This window comes from Gallinula chloropus (assembly GCF_964237585.1).
Source record: "Gallinula chloropus genome assembly, chromosome: 16".
NCBI lineage: Eukaryota > Metazoa > Chordata > Aves > Gruiformes > Rallidae > Gallinula > Gallinula chloropus.
In genome coordinates this window covers 8,865,047-8,889,353 of record NC_140101.1, presented here as the reverse complement: position 1 = coordinate 8,889,353, position 24,307 = coordinate 8,865,047, and the positions used below count along the sequence as shown (strand labels likewise).

The 24,307-nt window shown below is 51.0% G+C and overlaps 1 protein-coding gene across 1 annotated transcript in view; it reads right to left on the bottom strand.

Annotated features, from left to right (window-relative positions):
* The window catches only part of B4GALT5 (beta-1,4-galactosyltransferase 5), a gene marked incomplete at both ends in the record, with an annotated part of 31,664 nt that overhangs the window by 2,249 nt on the left and 5,108 nt on the right, over window positions 1-24,307 (bottom strand). Inside the window, 7 exons of the mRNA XM_084271772.1 lie at window positions 225-326; window positions 843-965; window positions 1,192-1,379; window positions 2,166-2,282; window positions 2,950-3,074; window positions 3,820-3,933; window positions 6,775-6,909. Of these exons, the coding sequence (XP_084127898.1) occupies window positions 225-326; window positions 843-965; window positions 1,192-1,379; window positions 2,166-2,282; window positions 2,950-3,074; window positions 3,820-3,933; window positions 6,775-6,909 (904 nt within the window). The remainder of the gene's footprint in view (window positions 1-224; window positions 327-842; window positions 966-1,191; window positions 1,380-2,165; window positions 2,283-2,949; window positions 3,075-3,819; window positions 3,934-6,774; window positions 6,910-24,307) is intronic.

The following is a 24,307-nucleotide window of genomic DNA, read 5'->3' as shown; positions in this document are numbered from 1 at the left end:
ACAAGTCTTCAGCCTGCTGTGCTGAAAACCCTCTCTTTGAGATGGCATCCCAGCAGCTATGCCACAAAACAAGAACCCCTCATTTCAGGGATGTGGGATATAAAACATATTTGAAGAATCTAGGTAGTGTTCTGTCTTTTACCTCCTGCAGTAAAGCTGTTACTGCCCTCAAACAGACACTTTGTGGGGTAGTTAATAAAAATAATTTAAAAAAAAATACTTGCCTTCCTAGGAACTGCACTTCTCCTCGATGATGGTGGGGAATTGATTTGTATTTCCCTGTGTCTCCTTCTGGTCGAGTCACTGAGTAGCCTGCATACTGCACCCTGTGTGAGGAGAGTGAGAAATAAAACAAAGAAATAAACCAATAAAAATTGATCCTTGCATTTGCTGCACTGCCAGCACAACCAGGGCTATAGAATTGGTGAGCCTGGGGCTCTGAGAGCAGCTTTGCCTCCCCACCCAGCAGAAAAGCTATGCAAACCTCCCCGTGCTGGCCTCTGCTCTGGGCAAGTCACACAGCACTCAGCACCTCAAGGCTTCAGCTCAGCCAGGATCAGTCTGACCGCAGCAGCACGGGACACTGCACACACAGGCAGTAGTTTTCCAACCAGGGCTTCTGTTTGCTTCCAACCTACCCCCTGCACAGGCTGGAGAGGCCTTGTTCCCACCAAGACACAGCAGTCAGGCTGGCTCTTGCCCAGCCTGGCTGAAGCGGGCACAGCAAGCCCAGCACCCACTGCTGGGGTGATGATGCTTCCCCCCAGAGCGTTGCAGAGCTCGGCTCCCCCCACCACCCTCAGCAGCAGAGTTCAGGGACCCCTGCTCAGCCAAGCCCATACCTGTTCCAGAGGTCGTCATCTTCACCACCCCAGCCCCAGAAGGCATTAGGGAAACCGTTGATCTTCCGAAACTGCTCAACAGTCAGGCCACTCACCCCACCAAAGAACTCATTGTAAGGGAGCCTAAGTGGGAGAGAAGAGATTAGGGCAGAGCCTGTCAGCGCTGCAGCTCTCCTGCCAGCAATGGGGGAAGCCTGAGCTACAAGGAAGCTTTCATCTATTCCCCTCCCATGTTCACTTCACACCAAGCCTGAGAAGCAAACTGAGATTCATCTCCTGCCTTTTAAAAAGCCCTAACATCTCACACTGGTTCCTTAGCTATTAGTGGGGGAAGAAGAACAGTGCTTACAGATACATGTACTTATCCAGCTTGGCTGCAAAATGCCTCGGCATCTGTCCACACCCATAGTAGTTACGGTCATTTTCTGGTATGTGGTCCACATCGTGAAAGATGAGACAGTCCCAGTCCAAGTCCTTCATTGCTTCCCGAAAGCCAACATTGAAGAGCATGGCACGGTTAAAGGGTTGGTTACCAGCCTAGGAGAGAGAAAGGTCCTTTTCAAGAGGAGCCCCACACACTTCACGCTCTGCATGGGCATTCTCAGACTTGTTTAGAAAACTGCAGAGGTCAACCTGCTCCTAAATCAGCTGCAGAAAAGGAAATGATGTTTTGGAAGAGACAGACTAGTGGAGATCAAGCAAGACTTTACTCAATTTCCTGTGCAGGGGCAAAAATAAAGATGCTAAAGTCTTATTATTCAGACACTTTAAAAATCCCCCACAATTTGGATCAATCTTTTAAAGACAGAGCTAAATATGGAGGTATATTTACTGGCCAGATGAAGCCAGATAGCTTAAGTGACATGTTCATTTACATATCAAATGACAAGTCTTGTGTTTTACAGTCATGAACATCTTCCCAAACTTCCCAGACAAGAAATGGTCAGGCCATTCCTGTGGCTGGGGATGCTTCTTGCAACTATGACAGAGACAGACAAACCTAAGGCAGCATTATTTGAAACAAACACACAAGAAAGTCAAATCACCACACCTTGAATTTCTAATTTACTTTTTTTTTTTTTTAGTTAAACCCAGACATTTTAGGGCACACCTCTCAGCTGTGCCACTTCTAAGCAGTATGGCAGCACTTAAACGTTGCAATGTGAACCCCAAGCCTTTGAATGTGCCCTGGCAGGGACACAGCACAGAGCACACAGCACAGACATGCTTGCAGCTTTGTCTGAAGCTCCTGCAGGTGCAGTTCTAGCACAGCACGTTGGTGCCCCCACAGCTGCCACCCCGACCACCCCAGGGCTCACTCACTTGTTCTACAACGTAAAAGGCGAACTGTAAACGTTGCCGCTGCAGCATGGGAATAAGGTGTCTGAAGAGGACAGGAAGATGCTCGTATCGATTGCGGAATGGGATCAGGATCGCCACCTGATGGGGAGAGGACACAGCTCTTACTGTACTGAACCAGCGGCTTCTGCCACTGATCCACCCTTTGGCTGGAGAGCAGGACTGGCTGGTGCTACAAGATGGGGAACAGCAGGAACGGGGTGTCCTGGCTCTCCCGTGTAGGGCTGGAGCAGCCTCTCTACCCCCACATCACGGCTTTCCTATTCAGTTTTTGGGGCATTGTTGCTTTAGGGAAATTCAACATAATATTGTGAGGGACATCTGCAGCCCCCCACCCTCTGGCCAGTGCTGGAGACAGCAGGAGCAGGGCTGTGCCCTGTTACTGCTGCTGCCCTAAGCCACCTCCTCCTGGGGATAGGAGCCACCAGCAGTGCCACCTTGCCTCTCTGGGTCACATTCTACCCCAGACAGGGCGGTGGGAGGAGCAGGAGGCTCCACAGGCAGCACAGGAGCAGGTGGGAGAGCTCCCTGCCTGATGCCTTAGCAGTCCATGTAGAAACTCAGAACTGACTCAGGGCAGCCCTTGAGATCAGCGTTTCCCCACCCAGGCACTGCAGCCCCACACTTCAGAGATGCTGATATCCACTACTCTGGAGCTGTAGTGCGTTGGAGATGTTCCCATTCATGCCTTTTCACCACCCACCCAGGAACCTCCATGCTCAGCAAGGACACAGGGCTCCCCAGCTACCTTCCATCGAGGCAAGCAGTCGCTCGGCTTCCAGTGGCCTCCCAGCCTGATGGAAGGGTCTTTTGAGAAGAACTGGTGGATATCCTCCATTGTGATCTCGCTCATATTTACATCAATGGGGCCCTCTGTGAAGGCAGCAGGGAGAAGCAGAGGTCAGGAACTGCAGCGGTCTTGGGGCAGCTCGGTGCCTGCTTGGGGCAGCACTCTGCTGCATCCCTGCCCACTGTCACCAGCACTAAACACAGGCAGCCTCTTCTTTTCCTCAGGCACCCACAAAAATGATTAGGAGATGCTGCTGTCAACTCATAATGTCTCCTTGGCAGCTGGGCTCTGTTCAGCCTTGATGGTCACTGTTGGATACACAGACCTGCTGTGGCCTGGGCACCCCTTCACTCCTCCACATCACTTTTGAGCACACACAAACCCCTGCACCTTGTGTGTGCTTGTGGGGGGTGTCCAGCCTGTCTCCCACACCAGCCCCTACCCAGCTGTACCCAGCACAGCTCGAGGCTGGAACCAGCAGCACTGCCAAGGGACAAGGAAGCCACCCTGCCATCACTGTCCCTGGAAAAGGGCTGGCTGAGCCTTTTCACTGGCTCCCAGCACACAATCCCTCTTTTGTTTGCGTTTGCCAAGCGATGGGCTCCTGCTTCAGCATGAAGACGTGCCTTCGACGTAGCAGGGATTAATTTGTGTGAGTGGGTAAACAACAATTTCCCAGGAGGGGCCAGGCTCCAAACAGCACTCCCATTCATCCCCAGGTGCCTGGCAGGGAGAGGTGCAATGCCAGTGAAGCAGGGAATGCCATAAAGTGCCCTCTAAAGGTACAGGGAGCAGGAGAGGGGCACAGGGCCACCAGGATCTACTCACTCATAGAAGGGAGCCTCTCAGGACAGGTGTGGTTGGGGAAATAGGTGAAGTCTTCAGGAAGAAATGTTGTGGGTTGCAGAAAGGTGTCATTGTGGTTCAGATCAAAAGGATAATCTGGGGAACAGAAGAAGAAAAAAAAAGAGTTTACACTTGAGCTGCCAGTCTTTGCTATTTCCAGCCACCTTCCCATGCTACTGTGAGCAGACTGCAAAGCCACCCGTCGCTGAAGATGTCCCCAGTGGCATGATGGCATGTGAATGTCCCCATGTGACATGAGCTCTAGACTTGCAACCCAGCTGGGAGCTCATTCCCATCCTGGGTCAGGTGGCTGCAGAAGCCCCTTAGGCAATGTCACACCAAAGAAACCTTCACTTTTCTGGCCAAAGGAAGAATTTGGAGTGTCACTTTTAGGTACCACAAACAGCTCAATGCAAAGGAGGGCACGGCACTTGGAAGGAAAGTCTATGTAGCACCTTGTCCCTAAAGGAGCACAGCAGGGCAGGAGGGGATGTGCTCCTCCACTGGGTCCTTTTCTAATGAATTCAGAAGGGGAAGTCCCCAGACAGGTCCCAGCGCCAGCAAGGGCTGTCACTGCAGCAGACTGCTCAGGGAGATCCTGCCTTGCACCCTCCTCAGAGGATTAGTAAGAACTATCACATTACACACAGCCTTTCCTCCAGTTTGCATAAAGTAGAGCAGAGGAGCCCTCATGCTCTAGCAGACACAGCTGTGCCCAGCACACCCACCACATTTCTCCAGTACCCCCATTTCCCTGCACCCTTTTACCTCCTGGGCAAAACCCCATCAACCTGTTATGGCTGTAGATGTTTTAAGGACCATTTTACATAACCATGAACTTCTGCTTTCTACAATAAAGTGACCAGCTTTGCATAAGGTATCTTTAGCCAAGTACGACCTTTATTTTTGGAACTCAAGAAGGTCTTCTGTCTGCAGTAAAGCCTAAGCTGCTACAATAGGATGCTGCCTCTTCACTTTCTGGTCTCACAGTACCTAGGGCCACAGCACCAACCTTACACCCCACAGAGGTTCTAGAAAGCAACTGTTTAGGACTGAGCCACCCAGTCCCATCACATGTAGCCCCCAGACATTAGAAGACAAAGTGGTCTCATCCTCTCCAATTACCTTACCATGCACGGCCATACCCACTACAGCTTGCAAGGTAGGATGGGGACATGACAGCCCAGGAGCTATTCCAAGCAGCTCTGAGTCACAACAAGGAGGGTCAAAGCCTTCACTGGGTCCCTCCCTGCAACCATACCAGGCAGATTTGCTCTTCCAGTCATCACACTGCTGCACTGCCCACAGCGGCACAGGGAGGATGCACTAACCAGGCAGTGCCACCCACCCAGATCCTACTGAGGCACCCAAGAACAGGCAAGGAGGAAAGGAAGATACTCATCCTGGAGTTACTATAATCCTTGTGGCCACAGCAACACATGCCTTCCAGATGTCACCGCCATCCATCGTGCATCTGCTCTGACCTGCATGCCAGGGAAGGCTGCCCAAGGACACTGCCTACCGCTTCTTTATGTTAAAAGCCCCCTCATGGCCAGAGCTCTTGGCGCAGGAGGGGTACCATTCCACACCTGCAGAGCTAGGATGGATACAAGGCCCAAGCAAAGGCAGTTATTTCAACAGCAGTACCAATATCACTGATGCTAACATGGTAACCATATCCCTGTCTGCAGCAGGACACAGTGGATTTTCGGAGAGCCTGGAGCCCAGGACCGCACAGGATGGAGGCTCTCATCACCACAAGCTGCAGCAGTGGAGCACCTAACCCTCCTCCCCTCAGGGGATCAACTACTTCCTCACCCTGTGTCTGCTTTACTTGATGTTTCCAGCCTTAAAAATAGCCTAGCCAGCTCCAGCAGGGAGAGGAGGTGACCTGGAGTGTCAATCTCTTGTGCAAGTTGGTAATTCCTCTCCCATGCCCATCTCCAGTGAGAGTACAGCTGAACTGGCAGCCACTCCTCAGCGGGCTGGCCAGCAAGGACGCAGCTGGTATTTTTTATCAGTAATGAAATAATCTTGCTTTGCAAAACTCTGCCAGTCTCTGCTGATAAACCCCTGCAACGCAGGAGCCAAGCTGCCTGGCACCACCACGGCCCAGTGCCAACTGCGGCAGCGTGAGGCACAGTGTGACGTGTGCGCAGAGAAGGTACATGCTCAGTGTCACACCAGCCCAAAGGCAACACCTCACCCTGGCTTACACACAGCTACGTGCATTTATGCTTCGCTGTACCGTATTTACACCAGAGCTTGTAACCCTGTTATCAGCTTTATGCTACGGATGATGAACAGGCTGGGAGCAGGAGCCCACGACTCCACTCCCTGCATTCTGCCCAAAGCTCAGTGTATTATTTGTGGCAGATCTCCAGCCAAGCCACTTCAGTTCACCCTTGCATGGGAAGAGTGAAGCTTGTAAGCACAGGCTCCTCCACGTGCACAGAGCCAGGGCTCTGTGCACACATGTGCCTGACAAGTTAGCTTTTAAATACGCAACCAGATCCTTGCACTGAATTTGAAAGTGTTTACCCACAGACTGGTTGAAGCTAACAAGTTAAACGCCTGGAAAGCAAAGAGGTTTTTGGCTTAACATTTCATCATTTGAAGCCTTTCAAGACTTTAACCCCTTACACAAGTTAGAAACATTTGAAATTTTTATATATATCTACACACCTGTGTGTATATATATTAAAAACAATATCTATATACACACAGAGTAATTCTATATGCAGTATATATTTTTTGTAATATAGAACTTATTTTTTTATATATACATATATATAAAAGATATAGAAGAAACAGCCAATTAATCAAAGTTCCCACCAAGCATTTACCAGCATGCATTAATTTCTTCAAGCGAGGATGGTTCAGGTCAAGTTGATTTCCAATGGAAATGGATCAAAATGACAATTATTAAAGAAATACCTGAGTCATTCACACTGCTGTTCCTCTTGGCATAGGCACTACGGACCACCTGCTCGTACACCTGAGCTCCTATTGTTCTCATGTTTTCACGAATGATGATGCCTTGGGCTTGCATCATGAAGAGGTAGGTGTTCACTGCAAGGGAGAAGAAAAAAAATATTTCCATGAGCATAAGCATATGTAAGGAAGAAATAAAAGAGTCTTTTGGAACCATTCCCAGCCTTCTGGTTGGATTCAGCTCCCCAGGAGATCCCTGTGTTGCACGTGCCTTGGTTGCCTGACAGGAGCTGGGAAGGGCACAGAGTCAGGAAGCAGAGGCATAAGGCATGTTTGGAAACCCAGCTGGTTAATAAGAGGAATGTACCCAGCTAGACCTGGCAATGCAGACTGTAATGGAACATTGGAGTGTAACAGCAATACCTTTTACTGCCTAGGTAGGGAGGTTCAGTTAGGAAATATCACTGAAACAGGAAGCTAAATTGCACACCTAGGGAAGGGCATTCAAGGCTAAACTGCAGCAACAAGGGCTGCTTGCTTGGCAGGTATACCTCAGTGGGCACCACAAAAATCATCCCACTGCCAGGCTCTGAGCTCACCAGCAATCCATACATCCCAGAGCAGGGAGCATCTTGCAGCCCCCCTGGGTCTCTGGGGCCAGCCCCCAGCCAAGTTTCTTTCCACTCTCCCAATGACCCCGCGCCCTGGCACCACTCAGGCTGAGCCTGCTTAGGTTTCAGTTTAAGCTGACACCTGGCTCTGTCAGGGACTAGCAAGTAGCAAGAGCACAGCCCCATGTCACCAGCAGCACCCGCAGGGACAGCAGGACAGCCACCTGCACCCTGCACCAGCATGGCAGTGCCAGCCATACCCCTCCGGCAGTGAAGCTTTTAGGCTTAAGAATGAAGGGGTGTGTATGTGATTGCCTGTGTCTCTGTGTGAAGGGGCAGAGTCCTGATTTGAAAACAGGAAGGAGGGAATACCTAGAAGGCCAATTCTCTACTAGTTATTAAAAAAACAGATCAAAACTGTTGACTCTGGGAGGGATGAAGGGGGCACCAGGCCAAGGAAACAGAGACCAGAGACCCTATACAGAGGAGGGCAGTAATGATGAAATGTCACCTGGAAACATCCTTAACAGACAGGTCATTTTCTACAGCAGGCACACTGCAAGCTGTAATAGCCTGGAACTGGCAGCTGCCAGTGCCAGGAAGGTACAGTCACTGCTGGAGCCACCAGCAGCTCAGACTGGATATGGCATGCTGTGGTGCTGCTAGCAGAGCACGAGGGGCCCTCAAGCACTGCCCACTGGGACACACAGCCCTCGTCTCCTTGCCCTGCGATCCCCTTTTACACCCACTGAGTCAGCCTCCAGAAAGGCTGCCCAGATGCATTTCCCAGTCCCAACTAGATTTTGTTTTCACGCAGCTAAGTAAATATTTGAAAGGGCACCGAAGAGATGGGCCCTGCACCACGCCCAGAGCCCCACACCATGGCTGAGTGCTGCCGGTGTCTCTCAACTGCAGGCAATCACTGCACAAGTTTTCAACCCTCAGCAAGAAGGGGATCAGCTGTATTAAGTGCCTGTCAACTAAATGACTTAAAATGCGATTTTCAGCATCCATTCCATCCATACCTGTACCCTTGATGGTGGAGCTAGCAAAGACTCCTTAAGCAGTTACCCCACCAACCCACAGGAACAGCCTCAGCCAAAGCTGCACTCAAACTTCTTTTGCTCACCCGCCTCTTTGGGGCCAGCTCCACAACCCAGAGTGCCACCAGGATGGCTAGTGATGGCTACAGAATAAATGTGTGCTTTGGTGCAGTTTCTCAGCAAGATGTTCCAACAATAGCAAGAGGCAGCGAGGGCTGCTCCTGCTCACAAAGATGTGGAACTCACTCTAGCAGACCTCCGGGGTATAAGGCTCAAAGAGAACCTGGCATTTTGATATTGCACCACAGGCCAGAAAGAATTGTGGCTGAAATTACCCATGCAAAGCCTCACACTCAGCCCTAAAACCTTCATATGCTCTCACACAGACTCATGTTCTGCTCAGAGCTCAGCATGAAACCACAGCACCTCCCAGCACTAGCAGTCCAGCCCCAGCTTCGCTGGGCAGCTGCCAACCAGGACTTACAGAAACGGGAGTCCCTGAGGCAGGGAGTTATCGAAAATGTGCTATTTTGGGTTGAGTGGTAAATAAGCGAGCAATGTAGGCAGGCTGGCACAGCCATGGGGTCTAGGCCAGGCAGAGGGCAGGTCTCCCAGGTAAGCACAGGATGTGAAAGTTGGACACCTTCTTCAGCTCACCAGTCCATATCAGAGTTCTGCCTCGGCTGCAAAGGTGACATACTAAAGGTCGATGCTTGGGACACGTGGCTCCTAAGGACGCATTTATAATTTCTCTTACCCCAGTATCCGCACCCGTCCCAAGCTCCAGCCAGAAGTGCTGCAAGACTCTACCAGAACCAGGCACAACCCAATGCTTCCAGTGACAGGAGCAGCACCGTCCAAAGCCAAGCAAGCACAGCAGAGCTGAGACTCGTAAGGGGGAGTAGCACCACACAGCCTCACCTTGGCCATAGCAACAGAGGGTTAGAGACTGCCCAGTTCCCCTTCCAAAAGGCTGTTCGAGAGCTGGGGCACAACTCCTCTCCTCTTTGCACAAAGGGTAGATGAAACCATGGGAGGCAAGACATTTATCAGGATCAGGCCAGGCTCCAGGCCAAGGCTGGGGGGAGCAGCAAGTTTGCACTTTCAGCTTGCACAGAATTCGAGTCAGTGGCAAGGCACGACTCGCTAAAGCTGAATGAGTAACTCTGCTTTCGCTTCCTACTTCATTATGCCTTCTACTACTCGCTGGATAAAGCAGAACCAAGTTTGGTGAAGCGTGCAATAGCAGGAGACACACAAATCAGCATCTAATCCCTGCTCAATTTAAGGAAGAGGGAGGTTTGCTGGGCGCAGTGAAAGCAGCGTTTGTTCCCGCTCCCTCCGCGGCAGACGGAGCTGGGCCTCGAGCAGCCACATGACAGGCCCAGCAGTGGGAATCCTCAACTGGCTGCCACGCTGCCATGTCCCAGGGGAGTGCCAGCACAAACAACACCCGCTTTGTTCAGGACAGCGCTTGTCTTTCCACATGTTAACCCCTTTACTCAGATAATCAAGGAGATACCTGGCCACTGACGAACGCTGCCATCAACATGCCACACAACCAACATCAAGAACCCCCTACAACCACGCTGACCCCAGCGCTGAGATGAGAGCCCCTTCTCCTGCCCCCTAAAATCACCCACCAACATCACACCAGCTTTAGAAACCCCACGCTTAATACAGAACATGTTCAGGTCAGAAACATCAGATTTAAAACATGTTATTGAAAAAATTTCACTCCCCATACCCACACAGTGCTTAAATTACCTCCACAGGGCTGCTGTGGACAGGGATGGGTCTGGGCCAACATTTGGGAATTTCTGTTACTAACTCAAACCTAACTCCTCTGTTTACTTCACTTTTGATGAGGAAATTTATTTTTTTTCAGTTTAAAAATTTAAATTTATTAAGCCTGACCTGGCTGACCCACAGAACCCAGGGCTCCTGTACCCGAGAGGCAGCATTTCCCAGCACCACGGGAACAGAGGAAGGAGATGCTGAGCATCCTCACAGCTGCTCGCTGCCAGGATGCTCAGGATGTGCTCCGCCTGAACCAGGGTTCAGCCAGAAAGCAATTCTCATGTTGCGAGATACTGCTAATCTAATCGCATAGTATGATCTTGAAAATTACATTGGCCTTCTGCCTTTATTCCATTTGAGTACACAGCACTACAGGCCACATATGCTCAGTGATAACAGCCCAGCTCCAACCAGGGAACAGCAAGACAAAGACAGCAGAGGGTTTTTAGCTGCTGTCGGGGGCAGAGGCAGGAGAGATGCCCCCTTTACTACAAATTTTCAGCAGACCCTCAAAGAAAATTAGCACAATTTAAGATTCCATTTGCCCAAATGACTGCCTTAAGATTGTACTTGTTGGTTCATTAAAACACAAGTTTACCCCACTGGGATTTAAAAATGTGGAAACCACAATACCAGACCTACAGCTTGCCACCAGCTGGAGCAGCTGCAGGTCCTGCTGCACCCTGGGCAGCCCCTGGGATCCTGCACCCCAACCTCCCTGCTCACAAGCAACAGGGAAGACAAGCGCTCCATCCAAGACAGGATTAGATGCAACAACTTTGGCCAGGGAGGTAAAGTCCAATTATACAAATGAGCACTGAAGGTTTCCTGTAATCATTTCTCTGCTGGTATTTTTGGAGCACTTCTAATCAAGAAACAGCTGACTCTCTCATGGAAAATTAATTTCACTGTAATGATATGTACTAGAAGAGGCAGCAGGGTAATTTGCAGCTCGGGAGTTGATTCAGAAGAGGGCTGAGTGGATCCGCACCAGCGACTGACACAGGAAGAGGACGGGCCTGACACATCTTGCTCCTGACCCCAACACGCTTCCACCCCCTGTGGAAAGGACCTTCCTCAAGCATCCCTGGCAGAGGGGATCGCATGGTAGCCCAAGCCCCATGCTGGGAGAGGCAGCTGCCAGGGCTGGGGTCAGGAAGAGGAGCCAGGCAGTTCACGGCAGCCCTGCACACCCGCAGCAGTATCACTGCTCAGCACAGTGGCCAGACTTTCCTGAGGAAGGAGCAGGTCTTCCTCTGCTTTGAGATTTAGGGCTTTCTGTCACATTCAGCATTTTTTCCCAGTTCATTAGTTCACCAGCGCTGCAGCAGCGCAGAGCAGCTGTTTGTGAGTTCATCATGGTCCCACTGAAACATGCAGCTTTCTGTGAGCAGCCAGGACTCTGGGGCAGCTGGACCCCATCCTGGCAAGGGCAGCCACCACGAGCCCCTGCCCCAGCAGCACGCATCTCAACCAATATAACATAAATCAACTTACAACCATGGAAACTGCCACTGAACAAACCACTTTGCCAGACTTACGGAGCAGGTAGGAAGCACTCAGCAGAGCCTGCAGGATGCCTACCCATGGGAGATGCAATAGAGACTGTGGAAGAGGTGAAGGTTCCACAGGCAGCAGGGATGGGTGCTCAGGTTGCCCCCAGCACCCTGCCAGGCCAGCAGGTCGTGTCTGCTGCAGATCCCTCTTGCAGGGTCCAGACACAGCAAAAACAGCAGAGTCACATATACCTGAAGCCTTTTGTTAAGGTTTCCCAGTGGATCTCCAGCATCAATTCAGCTCCACTAGCATTAGCAATACAAAGGGGTTCAATCGAAGGAAGCCTCCAAGAAACAGAGAGGCAGAAAGGATAGTCTCAACTTGTCAACAACTTAACTAGGAAATCTGGCAGCATCCCTTCACTAATATACTGTAAGACCTCTGTTTCTATTAGCCTTCCAGTTGCACCATATTCTCCAAAAGCACAGAGTGCCAGAACAATTAAATAAGAGGTTCCTATTTGGTTTAGTGCATTTAATGGAAGACTGCAGCAATACCTGACCAAAACCTGAATACAGGGAATTTGCATCTGAACTGAGAGAAAAATTACACTGGGGAGTCCTCAGCAAGGGGAAAGAAAATTTGCATTGTTCTAAGAGTCCCTACATTTTTAATGTACACATTTAATATGGCAATTTCCAGTTGCAATGCCACAGCTGGCTGAGCTGAAGTGTTTGTGCAACTCACTTTGAAGAGCACTGCACCAATTTTAGGATCCCCAGTAAAAGGAGCAGCACATGCCCTGCATACATGGGAGAACTCAGAAGGCGAATTTGTAGAGCACTTGCAGCACCAAAGCACCCTCAGGAGGAGCTCTACACACTGGCAGGGCTGGCAGTGGGATCGAGCCCCCCACCACCCAGGTGCAGTCAGACCCACCAGGGCAGCGAGCAGGCCAGCACCAGCACACACAGTACCAGTTCTGTGCAGCTGATGCTACGGGTGCAGAAGCCAGAGGACACAGTTTGCCTGTGTGCCAGCTCAGTGACACCAAGGATGGCCATAGGATCACACAAGGTTTTGCAAATCCTAAGGCTCAGCTCCCAGGCTCTGCTGCAATTCCACTTTGCCAGGAAGGGCGTAGCAACATGGGCAGGCTGGAGCATAGAACATAACAAGCATTTGCCCAAGTTAAATATTACCCTTTCTAGTGAGATTTGGACTCTCCTACTTTAATTGCAGTTCAGGAGATGCAATTGCACATGACTGCATCTCCTGTTTATCTTCCATCCTTCCCTCTTTGCAGTGACAGGCAGCTCTCCCCATCGACAGCCAGCCTGCCCCCCACACACCCCCCCCCTGCAATCTTGTCTTGCTTTGCCAGGGTCAGCAGAAACGCTTCCAAGGAGAAAAAGAGCATCAGCTGCCAGCAGATTTCTTTGCACACAGAGCATAAAAGCACAGCACTCGCTGGGCACCGGACAGTTAAATGTGCAATAAAAAGCTCTTCAGCAGGCGGAGTGAAATGGTTGCTAACCTCTCAGGCTGGCAGCGCTGGCAGGCTGCTGCTGGCTACTGACAGCAAACATTTACAGTTCAGCATTTGTTCCTTAGGTTCGTTAGGAGACAAAGTGGTGGAAATTCCTGTGTCCTGGACACCATCTTGAAGCTGCAGGAATCCTGATGCCCGAGCTCGATGCTCACATAGGATTGAGATGAGGAAACAGAGGAAGAGCTTCAGTTATCAAAAAAACCCAACAAAAAACACCAAAAAAACTTCCACAAACCCAAAACACCAACCCCCCAAAAAATCCCAAAATCCCCAAACAAAGCAAGGGAGAAGAAAAGCAGACAAATACTCCCCAGTGCTGCCCCAGAAGCAGGAGGGCAGGGAAGGATGTGGGCTGCTTGGGACAACTCCTCATCTCCCAGTTGTGATATTTAAATGCAGGCACAGCATCCAGGATGGCATTCCTCCTTTGCTCAATTCAGGAAGACCCACAACACATCTTCCATTGCCATTTATGGCTAAATCATGGTCCAGCTCTTGCTTACATATTCCCTTTCTCCAAAACCCCCCAAAACATCCCAGGGGACCTGCTTCTGACCATGGGAATGACAAAACTCAAGGCAGAGATATTCGCCCTTGCAGCAGGATGGCCTATGCCAAACCGCTGGCTGCTTCATGCCTTCAGCCTGGTTGGGGCACACCACGCTGGTAGGGACACGAGCCACCCCGCTGCAGGAGGTGTGAGGCAGGCTGCAGAGACCAGCCCTCAGCCTGGGCTGAGGCACTTACACCAGCAGACCCCCACGCACCATGATCACCACTCCTATCAGCAGGGCCATGCCCACCATCAGAAGCTGCGGGCTCCTGTCTGACCTGACGCTGGGCATCCTGACTCCTCGCTGCAGCATTGTGCCTGATGGAAAACAAGGAATCTTGCAGCTGCTTCTGCTTCGAGAGCTGAGACTGGGCTTTGCAGCACACGTGGTGTGTGCACTGTGGAGACTACAGCTAAGGAGAGATCCCACGGCATCGATATTCCAAGACTGTCCCTGTTGCCATTTCTTTCCTACCCGTTGCCAGGTAGGGAGAAACCAGCCTTTCCAGCAGCCAGGGAAGGAGCGCTGCCACAGCCCCACCTCCACACCACTGATCAGCCCAGCTCGTCGGCTGGAGAGCACATTAGCCCTTTCAACTCCCAAAAAACTCTCCAAGCTGAAATTCTTCAATCACATGGGATTACTGTTGTCCCAGATTTTAAAAGGCAGCAGCTGGGAGCTCCCTGCCAAGGGTACTTTCACCATACAGTGCCACTAAGACTCACAACAGCTTGGCCTCTGCAGCACGACTACAAAGTTGTTCTTGTTTGCAAATAATTAAAGACTGCACAGCAAACAGTCAGTACAGCTGCTGTGCTTTTATAGGACCTAAAATAGCTATCAGAAAGAGGACGCAACTTTGAAGTTCCAGCATACAGGCCATTACCTATGGAACTTTGTATGAATTCTGATGTCCTAAGACATTTATTAGCTTTGCTGTGAGCTATGTAGCCTTGGAATACCTAACTTTTTTTTTTTTTATGGTTTTCTTCCTTCTGACAAGCAAGCTGGTACAGCTGCTGTAAATAAATTAACCAATTCCATTATCAGAGTATGATTTTACTGGAAATAACTCACCCTCTATCTATGAACTTATTTAGCACTTAACTAAGACTACACATCACTTCTTAGCCTGTGTGACAACACCTTCCTGGGCATCAGCAGAAAAGCCAATGGCATGAGAGTCTCTTTGGGATGCTCTGAACATGGGAAAACATAAACCCCCTCCTGTCCATCAGCCTGCTCTGCAGACCTGCCATGCACCTGGGGACCAGACCTTGCGGCTTGGCACAGGCCAGACCCCTCTCAGGGAGGTGGTGGGGCAGGAAATGCCATGTCCCATAGCTTCCCCCAGAATCACCCTCTTCTGCTGCCTTGACCCTCCCACCCAGCTATGGCAAACATTTACTAAGCACTACTGCCCTGGCACCAGGCATAGGAAAACCCTAAACCTTATCACAGGAAAAGGGGTGATAAAGTGCCCTGGCATCAGAAACCAGATTCGCACTGCCCTTTACCACAATCACAGAATTGTGCCTAACACACTGCCATTAAGTTACATATTAATCCTAGATAAGAAGAAACAAAGCTATTAAGTAAGCGAGCTCAGCAAGGGATAAGAGTCTCCACAGCCCCGAGCTGCAACCAGGGTTCAGGATCCAGCACAGGGCAACCTCCGACTGTGAGGGATGGGAAGCTTGTGGCCCCCAGACTCCCACCCCACCGGGTTTTTATACAAACAGGGGAAAAAACCAGTGCAAGTCCAGCAGTAGAGCTTGCCCTTGAGCAGGCTTTCGGATGGAGCACTGGGCACTAAACAGCCTCCCAGCAGCACAGGACACATGGTGCCCGCCTGTCCTGCTGTGGACAGGAGGAAGCCATCACTGCCTTCTCCTGCACCAAGTCACCAGCCCTCATCCGCATTGTGGCTCTGCAACTGCTTGGAGACTTCCAAGCCAAAGTTCTTTTGCATCATTTCCCCTCACAGCCCTGTGGAGGGATGAGCACACACAGGGGCACATCAGAAAACAGCAAACACCCCACTCCCCAGAAGAAACACCTTTAGGCTCCTCACACACAACAGCAACTGAAATTTCTGTGTTTTCTGAGACATGTGAACACCAGCTCATCGGAATGAGCAGCAGGGCAGGGGGGGGTGGGGAGGTGGGGAAGAAAAAAAACAACAAAACCTGAATCAATTCCAGCCTGCCTGCGCCCAGAAGTCAAGCTCTGCAAACAAGAGTCAGACATTTGGCTACCATGGAAAATACAGTCATGCTGGGAACGGGAGACCAGGGTGGAGCAGCTCTTCCCAGTCCCACACGGGACATGTTTCCTCCCCCTGCCCACCTCGGCTACGTTGTCCCAGCCTGCCTGCTGCACCAACCCTTGGGATACTGGGGCTGCACTTAGCCAACAAGGAGGGGAATTAATTTCTAATGGGTGAGCACATACCCAGCCACAACCAGGAATCCCTTGTATCCTCAGCACAGCCCCAGGACATCTCGCTGCAGCCCGAGGCAGGGCAGGGAACAGCAGTGCAAGGGGAAAGGGTTGGTGTCAGCACCCCTGTTTTGCTATCAGCTTTCTGCAGTGCAGCAGCAAACAAGACAATTACTAAGTAGACCGGCATTTTTTCAGTTAGGTGAACACAGGGTTAACCTAGAGCACCCCGAAACCAGGCAGCGCCCCCAGCACAGCTCCCTCCACCTGCTCTTGCCCTGTGGCCCTTCCTTACCTGATGCACAGAACAAGCCACCCTGGAGCTACTTAACCCAGACAGGTACCAGATGACACCCCACTGCTACACCCTAAAAACCATCAGAACATTTGATACGACCCAAGACACCATAAAGCCAGTGCTGGCGGGACAACTGCAAGCTAGCAAGCCTGATGAGGGCTCAGAAGCACAAAAGGGTGTTTGACCACTCCTTGCTTGCAATTACAAGTTCAAGTTAGGGCAGGAGGGTGCACAGTGGGCCCAAGCTGGAGGGAAGCTGAGGGAAAGCCTCATTTGCATGTTTGATTAGCAACAAATTAAACAGGGGAACACTCTGCACCTGCCTCCCACACAAGGGCTCAGGCCACATCCAGGAAAGACTGCAGCCAGGGCAAGGGAGGCCTATGCCTGTGGCTCACATAGGGGACGTGGTCAAATTTCTTTGTATTTATATTGGGGTTATTTCCACTGCAGCACACAGCGAGGAAAAAAAAAACCAACCCCACAAAAGAGGTCTGAGAATCAGAGGGAAGATAATTTTGCAAACCCCAGCACTGCTTTTAGGCTAAGGGGAAGGAGCAGGGAGCACCGGCACCTGCTGCTGTATGAGAACCACACAGCTTGGCTCACCAAAGGCCGAAGCCACTGGACTGTCCTCCAGCAGAGACTCCTTCAGACAAACCATTTGGTTGAGGTATTTTCTGTTCTGGACGTAGTGCCAACAGCACTTCGGACAAGGTGGGAGAGCCATGACCTAACCCTTCCTTCTTCTGGTGAACAGCAACAAGACAAAAAGTGGTTACTGGAATAAACTTCTCTTTTTAAGAAAGAGGAAGGCGATCCAAATAGCCAGCATGTTTTCAAGCAATTGCTGGGCTAAGCTGGGACAGCTTACAGAACACAGGTGAGGCAGCACAGGGTGTGCTCAAAGCACACTGCCTGCAGACACGGGGACAGGGACCCCCAAGCACCAACACACCTTCCAGCAAAAACCCCAATCTGCAAGACAGCAGCCGTGCACCTTGGACGCCCTCACCCTACTCCAGGCAGACCCTGGCAAGCACAACAGCTCTTAATCGGGAAGTAACTTTCAACTTGCCCCAGTATCTGCTCACAGCAGTATTTCCTTCTGCCCACCTCGGCACCCACACAGAAACAAACCCTGTGCAGAAGGTCTGCCCCCTCGCCTGCCGCCCGGTGCCTCTTGTCCCACGTACAGCTTCTGTGGCCAGGCCACGGGGCAGGCAGCAGGCCAGGCATCTCCTCGCCGTGCACCGAGGCGAGCTGCGGGCAGGGCAGTGCCCGGCCGTGCCAAGCTGTGTGGGAGCCCTGAGGCTGGCACCTCACTACCCCAGGAAATGGGGAGAGCGGCTCTTGCTGTAAGACGTGGGCTTCCGCTGCACAGCGTGCCTCCAGCACAGCGAAGGCCAGAGCAAGGAGCCAGCACCTCTACGCTACAAGCAGCAAGGAGCATGACCTGCTTCATTCCTCTGTGACCAACACGAGTTCCTCCACAGATGGTTCTGCAGGGTCCCAGGGCAGTGCTGGTACAGGGACCAGGACAAGGGGAGACCAGACCCTCATGAGTTCCAACGTTGCTTATGGCCACTGCAGCAGGGGTAAACACGCTGGAGAAATCTGGTCCCTGCTGTGGAGCCACACAAGCTCACACACAAGTCACAGGTGCTTTTCTTGAAGATGAAAACCTGACTGCCAAATACCAGAGTGCCTCCCATACCTGCTAGCGTGGAGATTTGTAATAATTAATTTGGAAACACAGTTGCAAACTGAAAGCTGGAAAAGGAAGCCTTTTCCCCAAATCCTCCAGGGTAATGAATGACTAACAGCGTTCATGTGCTCCTACCACCTCATCGCTTCAAACTTCTCCCATCTGGTTTTGCATTTGGTTGCTGCTGCCTGCTGAACTTCGTAGCTTCTTCGAAAGCAAGCCTTGCCTCAGAGAAACACGACTGAGTAATATGCTCACTCAATAGCTGGTCTCCAGGCTGGTATTTTCAAGGGCTTTGATCCATTTCAAATAAGGCAATGAGCTTAGCCCTTGGTTAAATACATAGCATAATCCACCTAAATCTCGTTAGCCAAGAAGCAAGTCGCTCATCTCACTCGTTGTGGGTGGCGTTGCATGTCACTGCCACACAAGCAGGGCTACCTGCAGCGTGAAGGTGTCCCTGGAACACATCCCAAACAGGCAGAAGCACTGGGGCAGACACCACTCTCAGCAAGCAAGCACACCACCTGCCACCCAGATTCACAGCACAGAAGATCACAGGATCCTTTTGAAAAGCTTTCCCCCGCAACAGGCAAGGCACCCACGGAAAGAGCTTGACCCTTCCCTGCTGGAGGGCACAGGGACGGTGCCCCCAGACTCGCCTGGCAGCCAGGGCACTGGGCACCTAATAGCCAGCAAAGCACTAAGAAAAAAAAGAAATAATCCACAGCAAAAGAAGTCACTAGCCCCAAGGGAGCCAGGCTGCAGCACAGAAGGAAGAAGTGCTGCAGCTTTGGGGGAACTTCACACCATATTGGTTGAGCTCCCCCTTCCTTGGGAGGAATGAATCAGTGGCATGGCATTTGCAGAGCCTTAGCAGGAAGTCCTGGGTGCCAGGCAGGAAGTATGCCATGACCAGGGCAACTATTCCTACTGCTGCAGAGGCAAGAGCCTGGCTCTGGGCAAGGTAGAGGTGTGCAGCCAGGGCCATCCTTACATGCACAGCCATCTCCCAAGGGTGGCATCCCCGTCTGGCTGCTTCAGTTAGCTCTCTCCAGCTACGAGAGGGAAAGGCAGCACCACTTCCCTCCCCAGTCCCAGGCTGCCTTTCTGGATGCCCCTGTACCTCTTAGTGCAGATGCCAGAACAGGTGCACATCTTCTGGTACCATCCCAAACAGAGACACAGCAGAACAAATGCAGTTGGCAAAAGAAACCCTCCTTCCCCAAGCAAGCTCTGTGCCTCTGCTGCTTGGCTCAGCATAACTGTATGAATTCTTAGGTTGAGTCTCTCAACACACACCAAGGCAGAACACTGAGTGGGGGAAGACTGCGAGGATGCTGTGTCCCAGATGGACAATGGTGATCCTTCTCCCTACTAGCAATTCCCCCTGCAGCCTCTTCCCCCCAAACAGAAGACCACACCAGAATGTGGGACAGGACAGATCTGCTCTGAGATTACAGCACATTTATGGAGACAAATTCCCTGAAAAGTGCTCTTGCTCCCCATTTCTCTCCACGTTTTGGACCCAGCACTAGGGACCAGCTCCGCAAGGAAGTGACACCCCAGGGGCTGATCCAAACCAAGAGACAGGAGTCCTGCAAAACCCCCCTCTGTGGAGCATTAGCAGGTCTGAGGCTTCCTGCAGCAGCCAGGCATGTTTCAACAGCCACTGGAAGGATTTGGAGTTAATTTAACCATGTTAATGCATTACGTGGCTTCTGTCATCTCAATTACCTTAAAAAGCCCAGGCACAGATCTCAGAGGGAGTACAAGAAGGATGGAAAAAAATTGATTTAAGAATTAGTAGGAAGAAAGGAAAAAAAAAAAGAAGAAAAAAAAGGTCCACAATCCTAAAGCAGAGTCTCAGGCAGATGGAGGATTTCAAAACCCAAAAAAGCAGCCAGCAGAGGTGGTATCTGCTTTAATCAAATACTAGCCAGGAAGGCTCAGTGGAGCAGGTCCTGCCAGCCACCGCTGGCATAGCAGGCGTCAGTCAGCCCTTCAGCGTTTGTATCCTCACCCAGAGCCAGGCAAGGGAAAGGGCTGCCCGCAGAGGAGCCAGGTTGATAAATGACAGCAGTTGAGCATTGCAGGGGCATTTCACTGCTTCAGAGGCTGCTGCTATAACAATCTTCTCTGACTCAGCAGCTGAAAGGGATGCTGGGAAGGAAGCACCATAAAAAAAAAGTCATGCATTATTAATATGGACTCTGGCAGCAAGACATGAGTTGGAAAAACACTGAAGGAAAAAAAATGACTGCAGAATAAGAGCGAGCTGCATGCGTGGAGCATTTCCCACTCCTGAGCGAGCTGGCTGCGCTGCGCTCACGGAGCTGCTGCGGGCAGGGGCCAACCCTGCACCCACCCGCAAGGGAGCCCCGCACTTGCCGACAGGATCTCAACATGCACTATTTTCTCCCTTGAAGCAGATTCCTGCAGCCCTGGCAGAGAAAACACTGCACACCTTGGGCATGGCCCACGCTAGTTTCAAGCTGTGACAGCTCCAGGCTTTCCTGCTGTGGAACACAGCCATTTTAGCCGGTTCATTCACCTGTGGTGTGTCTCGCTTCCCGACTCACAGCAGCTTCTCCCCTCATGAAGCTCTCCAGTCCTGCAACACTCCCTGTGTTTTAGCAAGAGCAGCCATTGCACAATGCGCCCAAGGCTGCCATGGCACAGCCTGCAGCCTCCTGCCAGCACCTGCTGACGCAGAGGGCATGAAAGGCAGAGACGAGACTGAACTGCTTTCACCAGGATGGTGAGGGGGAAAAACCAGCACGTAGCGCTTGATTCCCTGGTGCTCTGCAGTGTTGGCTTTCTGCTTTTATTCTGCATGCTTCATATATACATATATTTTTAGGAGGCACTTCATAAACATGAGTATTCATATAGTCATCTTCACTTTCCATTCAAAATCCTTTCTCAAGACAGGCTCTCCCAAGCTGCTACTGAGGGGAGACTCCATAAATTAGGAGTACACGCTCCCCTATTGTGGGCATCACACAGACTTCCACCAGCTTGTCCTCCTCGTCACAGGGCAACCCTTTGATCCCTGCACAGGAGCCTTTTGGCAGAGCATCAACACACTGTTTTGGTACAGTGTGGTCCCCTACCTCTCCAAGGCAAAGGAGGTAGCTGATGCATCGCCAGAGTTCAAGAGGTTCCTTTGATCATTTGTAAGGCAACAGCATTCAAGTAAAACCAATCAATTATTTTGCCACAAAATTCCCTAGATATGCAAACGAACAGTGGCTGAAGCTTGCTTGTACCATAGTCCAACCTGCAGCTGTGCAACAGGGCTTTTTGCCTGTATTTGTTTTCTTCCATTCCATGTGCAGTGGCATCCTCCATAGAGCAGTATTTCCCAACCTTCACCTTGCAGATTAGAAAGGTGCAGGGAGGGAACAGCTCTGCTGGTGCTAGGTCATACACAGCTCTCCTGCAGCGGGCTGGGAGCATGCAGCCCAAGCAACCATTGCACACGCTCAGTGGGGCAGGAAAATAGCAGTTTTCTAGCACAGTAAGCTCCCAGACAGCAGAGAAACTGAGGCAAAACGCAGAGGAAAAAGCCTATGATGGTATCTGAATCCACATCCCCTGAAAGCAACCTTTCCCCTGCAGCAAAAGCCAAGGGGACAGGTGCCCTGGTCATGGTCTCCACTGCAAGGGGCACTGGCCGGCACCCACAGAGCATCTCTGGAGGGGCTCAGGGATGAGACCCATGCAGGGCAAGGGCTCTGGAGGGGTGTCAGCCCAGGTGAAACCACAGCCTTGAAACCCCATTGTTTTCACACCTCAAATCTGCAAACCTGGAAAGATGGGCTTTAAAAAGCTAAAACCCAGCCTACACAAGCACTAACCCCTCCCTGACTCCACCTTGTAGCCAGGAGTGCAGCAGGAGCTCCAAATGAGCTTCCTGCACCCCTGAAGTTAAGATACACATGCCTTGGGAAAATAACAGGTCAAATAAGGCGCACTAAAGCTTGCAGCTTTACAAAGGACCCACAGCCAGTACAGAGCACAAGGGATCCCCCAAACCTGCCTGCCCCCACAACAGCCTGCTCCTTCACTTCAGTTTTGAGGAAGACCAGCGGGACTCAGAAAATTCCTTTTTTGATAGAGAAAAAGCACCACCACACTACCCATCATCACACTCCACCTCATACTACGAGCATACTTCCCACCCAGGCATGCTGTCCCTCCATCACCCCTGGGACCCTTCCAAGTAGCAGATGAGGATGGCCAAGAGAGCTGTAATCCTGCTGGGCACTGACATCACTCCACAGCTTTTCAGTCTACCTTTCCTTTCAAAACAATAGCAGCCTGAGTAATGCTAAAAGCCCTGGTGGTTTTAATGTTCTCAGCTTAATATTCTCCATAAAACACATCCACAAACATCTCAGACTTTGGATTTCGGGCGGTTTTTGTGTTTCAACAGCACAGTCCACTATAGGTTTCCTGCTCCATCTCTTAGAACAGGACTAAGATCCCCAGTATTTAGAGCAGGTGCTAGAAAACCTTCAAATGCACATTACCCATCCAAACATACCAGTGTTCAAAGCGCTGTCAGACAAGCTAGTCAGAAGAACAGTCCAAATGCAAAGGAGAAAGAAAAGCCAGTAAAGGTTTTGTCACAGTAAACACACGTTTTAGGGCAGTAACAATGTTTTGAAAATAAAACTGTTCAGGGAAAGATCTTCTTGCTCTGTAGAGCTGCACATCCACTTCTCTCCCAGAGTATTTATGCTCTTACGCCGCCCCAGGGAGAGGAGAGGGCTTTGCAGAGCCATGCCCGGGCAACAGCACATCTGCAGCCAACTCCACCAGCCCATGGTCACAGCAGCCACACTGGGGAGGTTCCCCAAAATATCAATACAATTAAACACTGAAAGACTGCATGCTGCTCGAATGTTAAAATCCACCAACAGCATTCACATGGGAGCAAGTGCAAACATACAGCTCCCCACGCAGCTTGTCTCCACTCCCAGCAGCAGTCCCTGGGGCCTTCACTGTACCCCACAGAGCAGATGCTGCCTGAGTTAATGCAATTAATGAGTCCACCTGGAAAAACAACAGGCTATCAGCTCGGGAGCAAAGCAGCATGTCCAAGCCCTTACCTCCACCACAGCCAGCAGCCACCTCAAATGCCTGAGCACCTGCTGAAGCCCCAGCCCTCCACAGCCTCCCAACCCCATGAAGATCAGCCCTCCTGGAAGTCTGGGCTGATGGCATGAATGGTTCTGCTCTAAAGTTTGGTCTGTTTCAAATCACTGACGTTTGGATGCATTTAATTTGCAGGAATGAACCAGAACATGGAAGCTTTTGTGAGTGTTGATCGCTTCCACAGGCCAGGCCTTCCAGAGACAGATGGACGAAACATGAAATCCTCACATACTCTGCAGTTGCAATGCCAGGGAGTCGCCAGCAAAATAACCCAGACCAGACGTGCCTGACAGATAACACAGGTGTTTTCAGGCACAAAAAACCTAGTTATCTACTTGCCCTCAAAGAAACCTTGTAATTTGTTAGCCTTGGCCAAGAGGTGGTCTCTGACCAATGCTCTGCACCTCCAGTGCCTTGGGTGTATTGGCACAGGAGCTGCTCTGCACAAGCAGGGCTGCAGCTGCTGTCCTGCCTGCATGTGCCTTTTGGGAGGGAGTTGGAAAGGAGCAGTGCTACCAAAGGTGTTATTTCCCACAGCTGCCACCAGTCTTCTTCCACAGAAGCACAGGAGATCCTGAGCTCAAGTTCCTGTATCAAGGAGCACTCGAGGATTTCTTGCTACCCCCCAATCACTGTCGGATCCGATGACTGCAAACGCATCAGTGGGATATGTTGAGAAACTGGGCTGTTCTTTTCTTAGGTTGTGAAATGCAGCTTGGCAGACCTTTCAGGGAGAGGGGGGTGAAGAGAGCAGCATTGCCACTCTCTTTGTAGTACGATACTACGCTTCCTTACGCTGCAGAGGGAAGACTTAGAAGGTGAAAGACAGGACTACAACAGCACAAACCTCTCTTCATTATTCCAA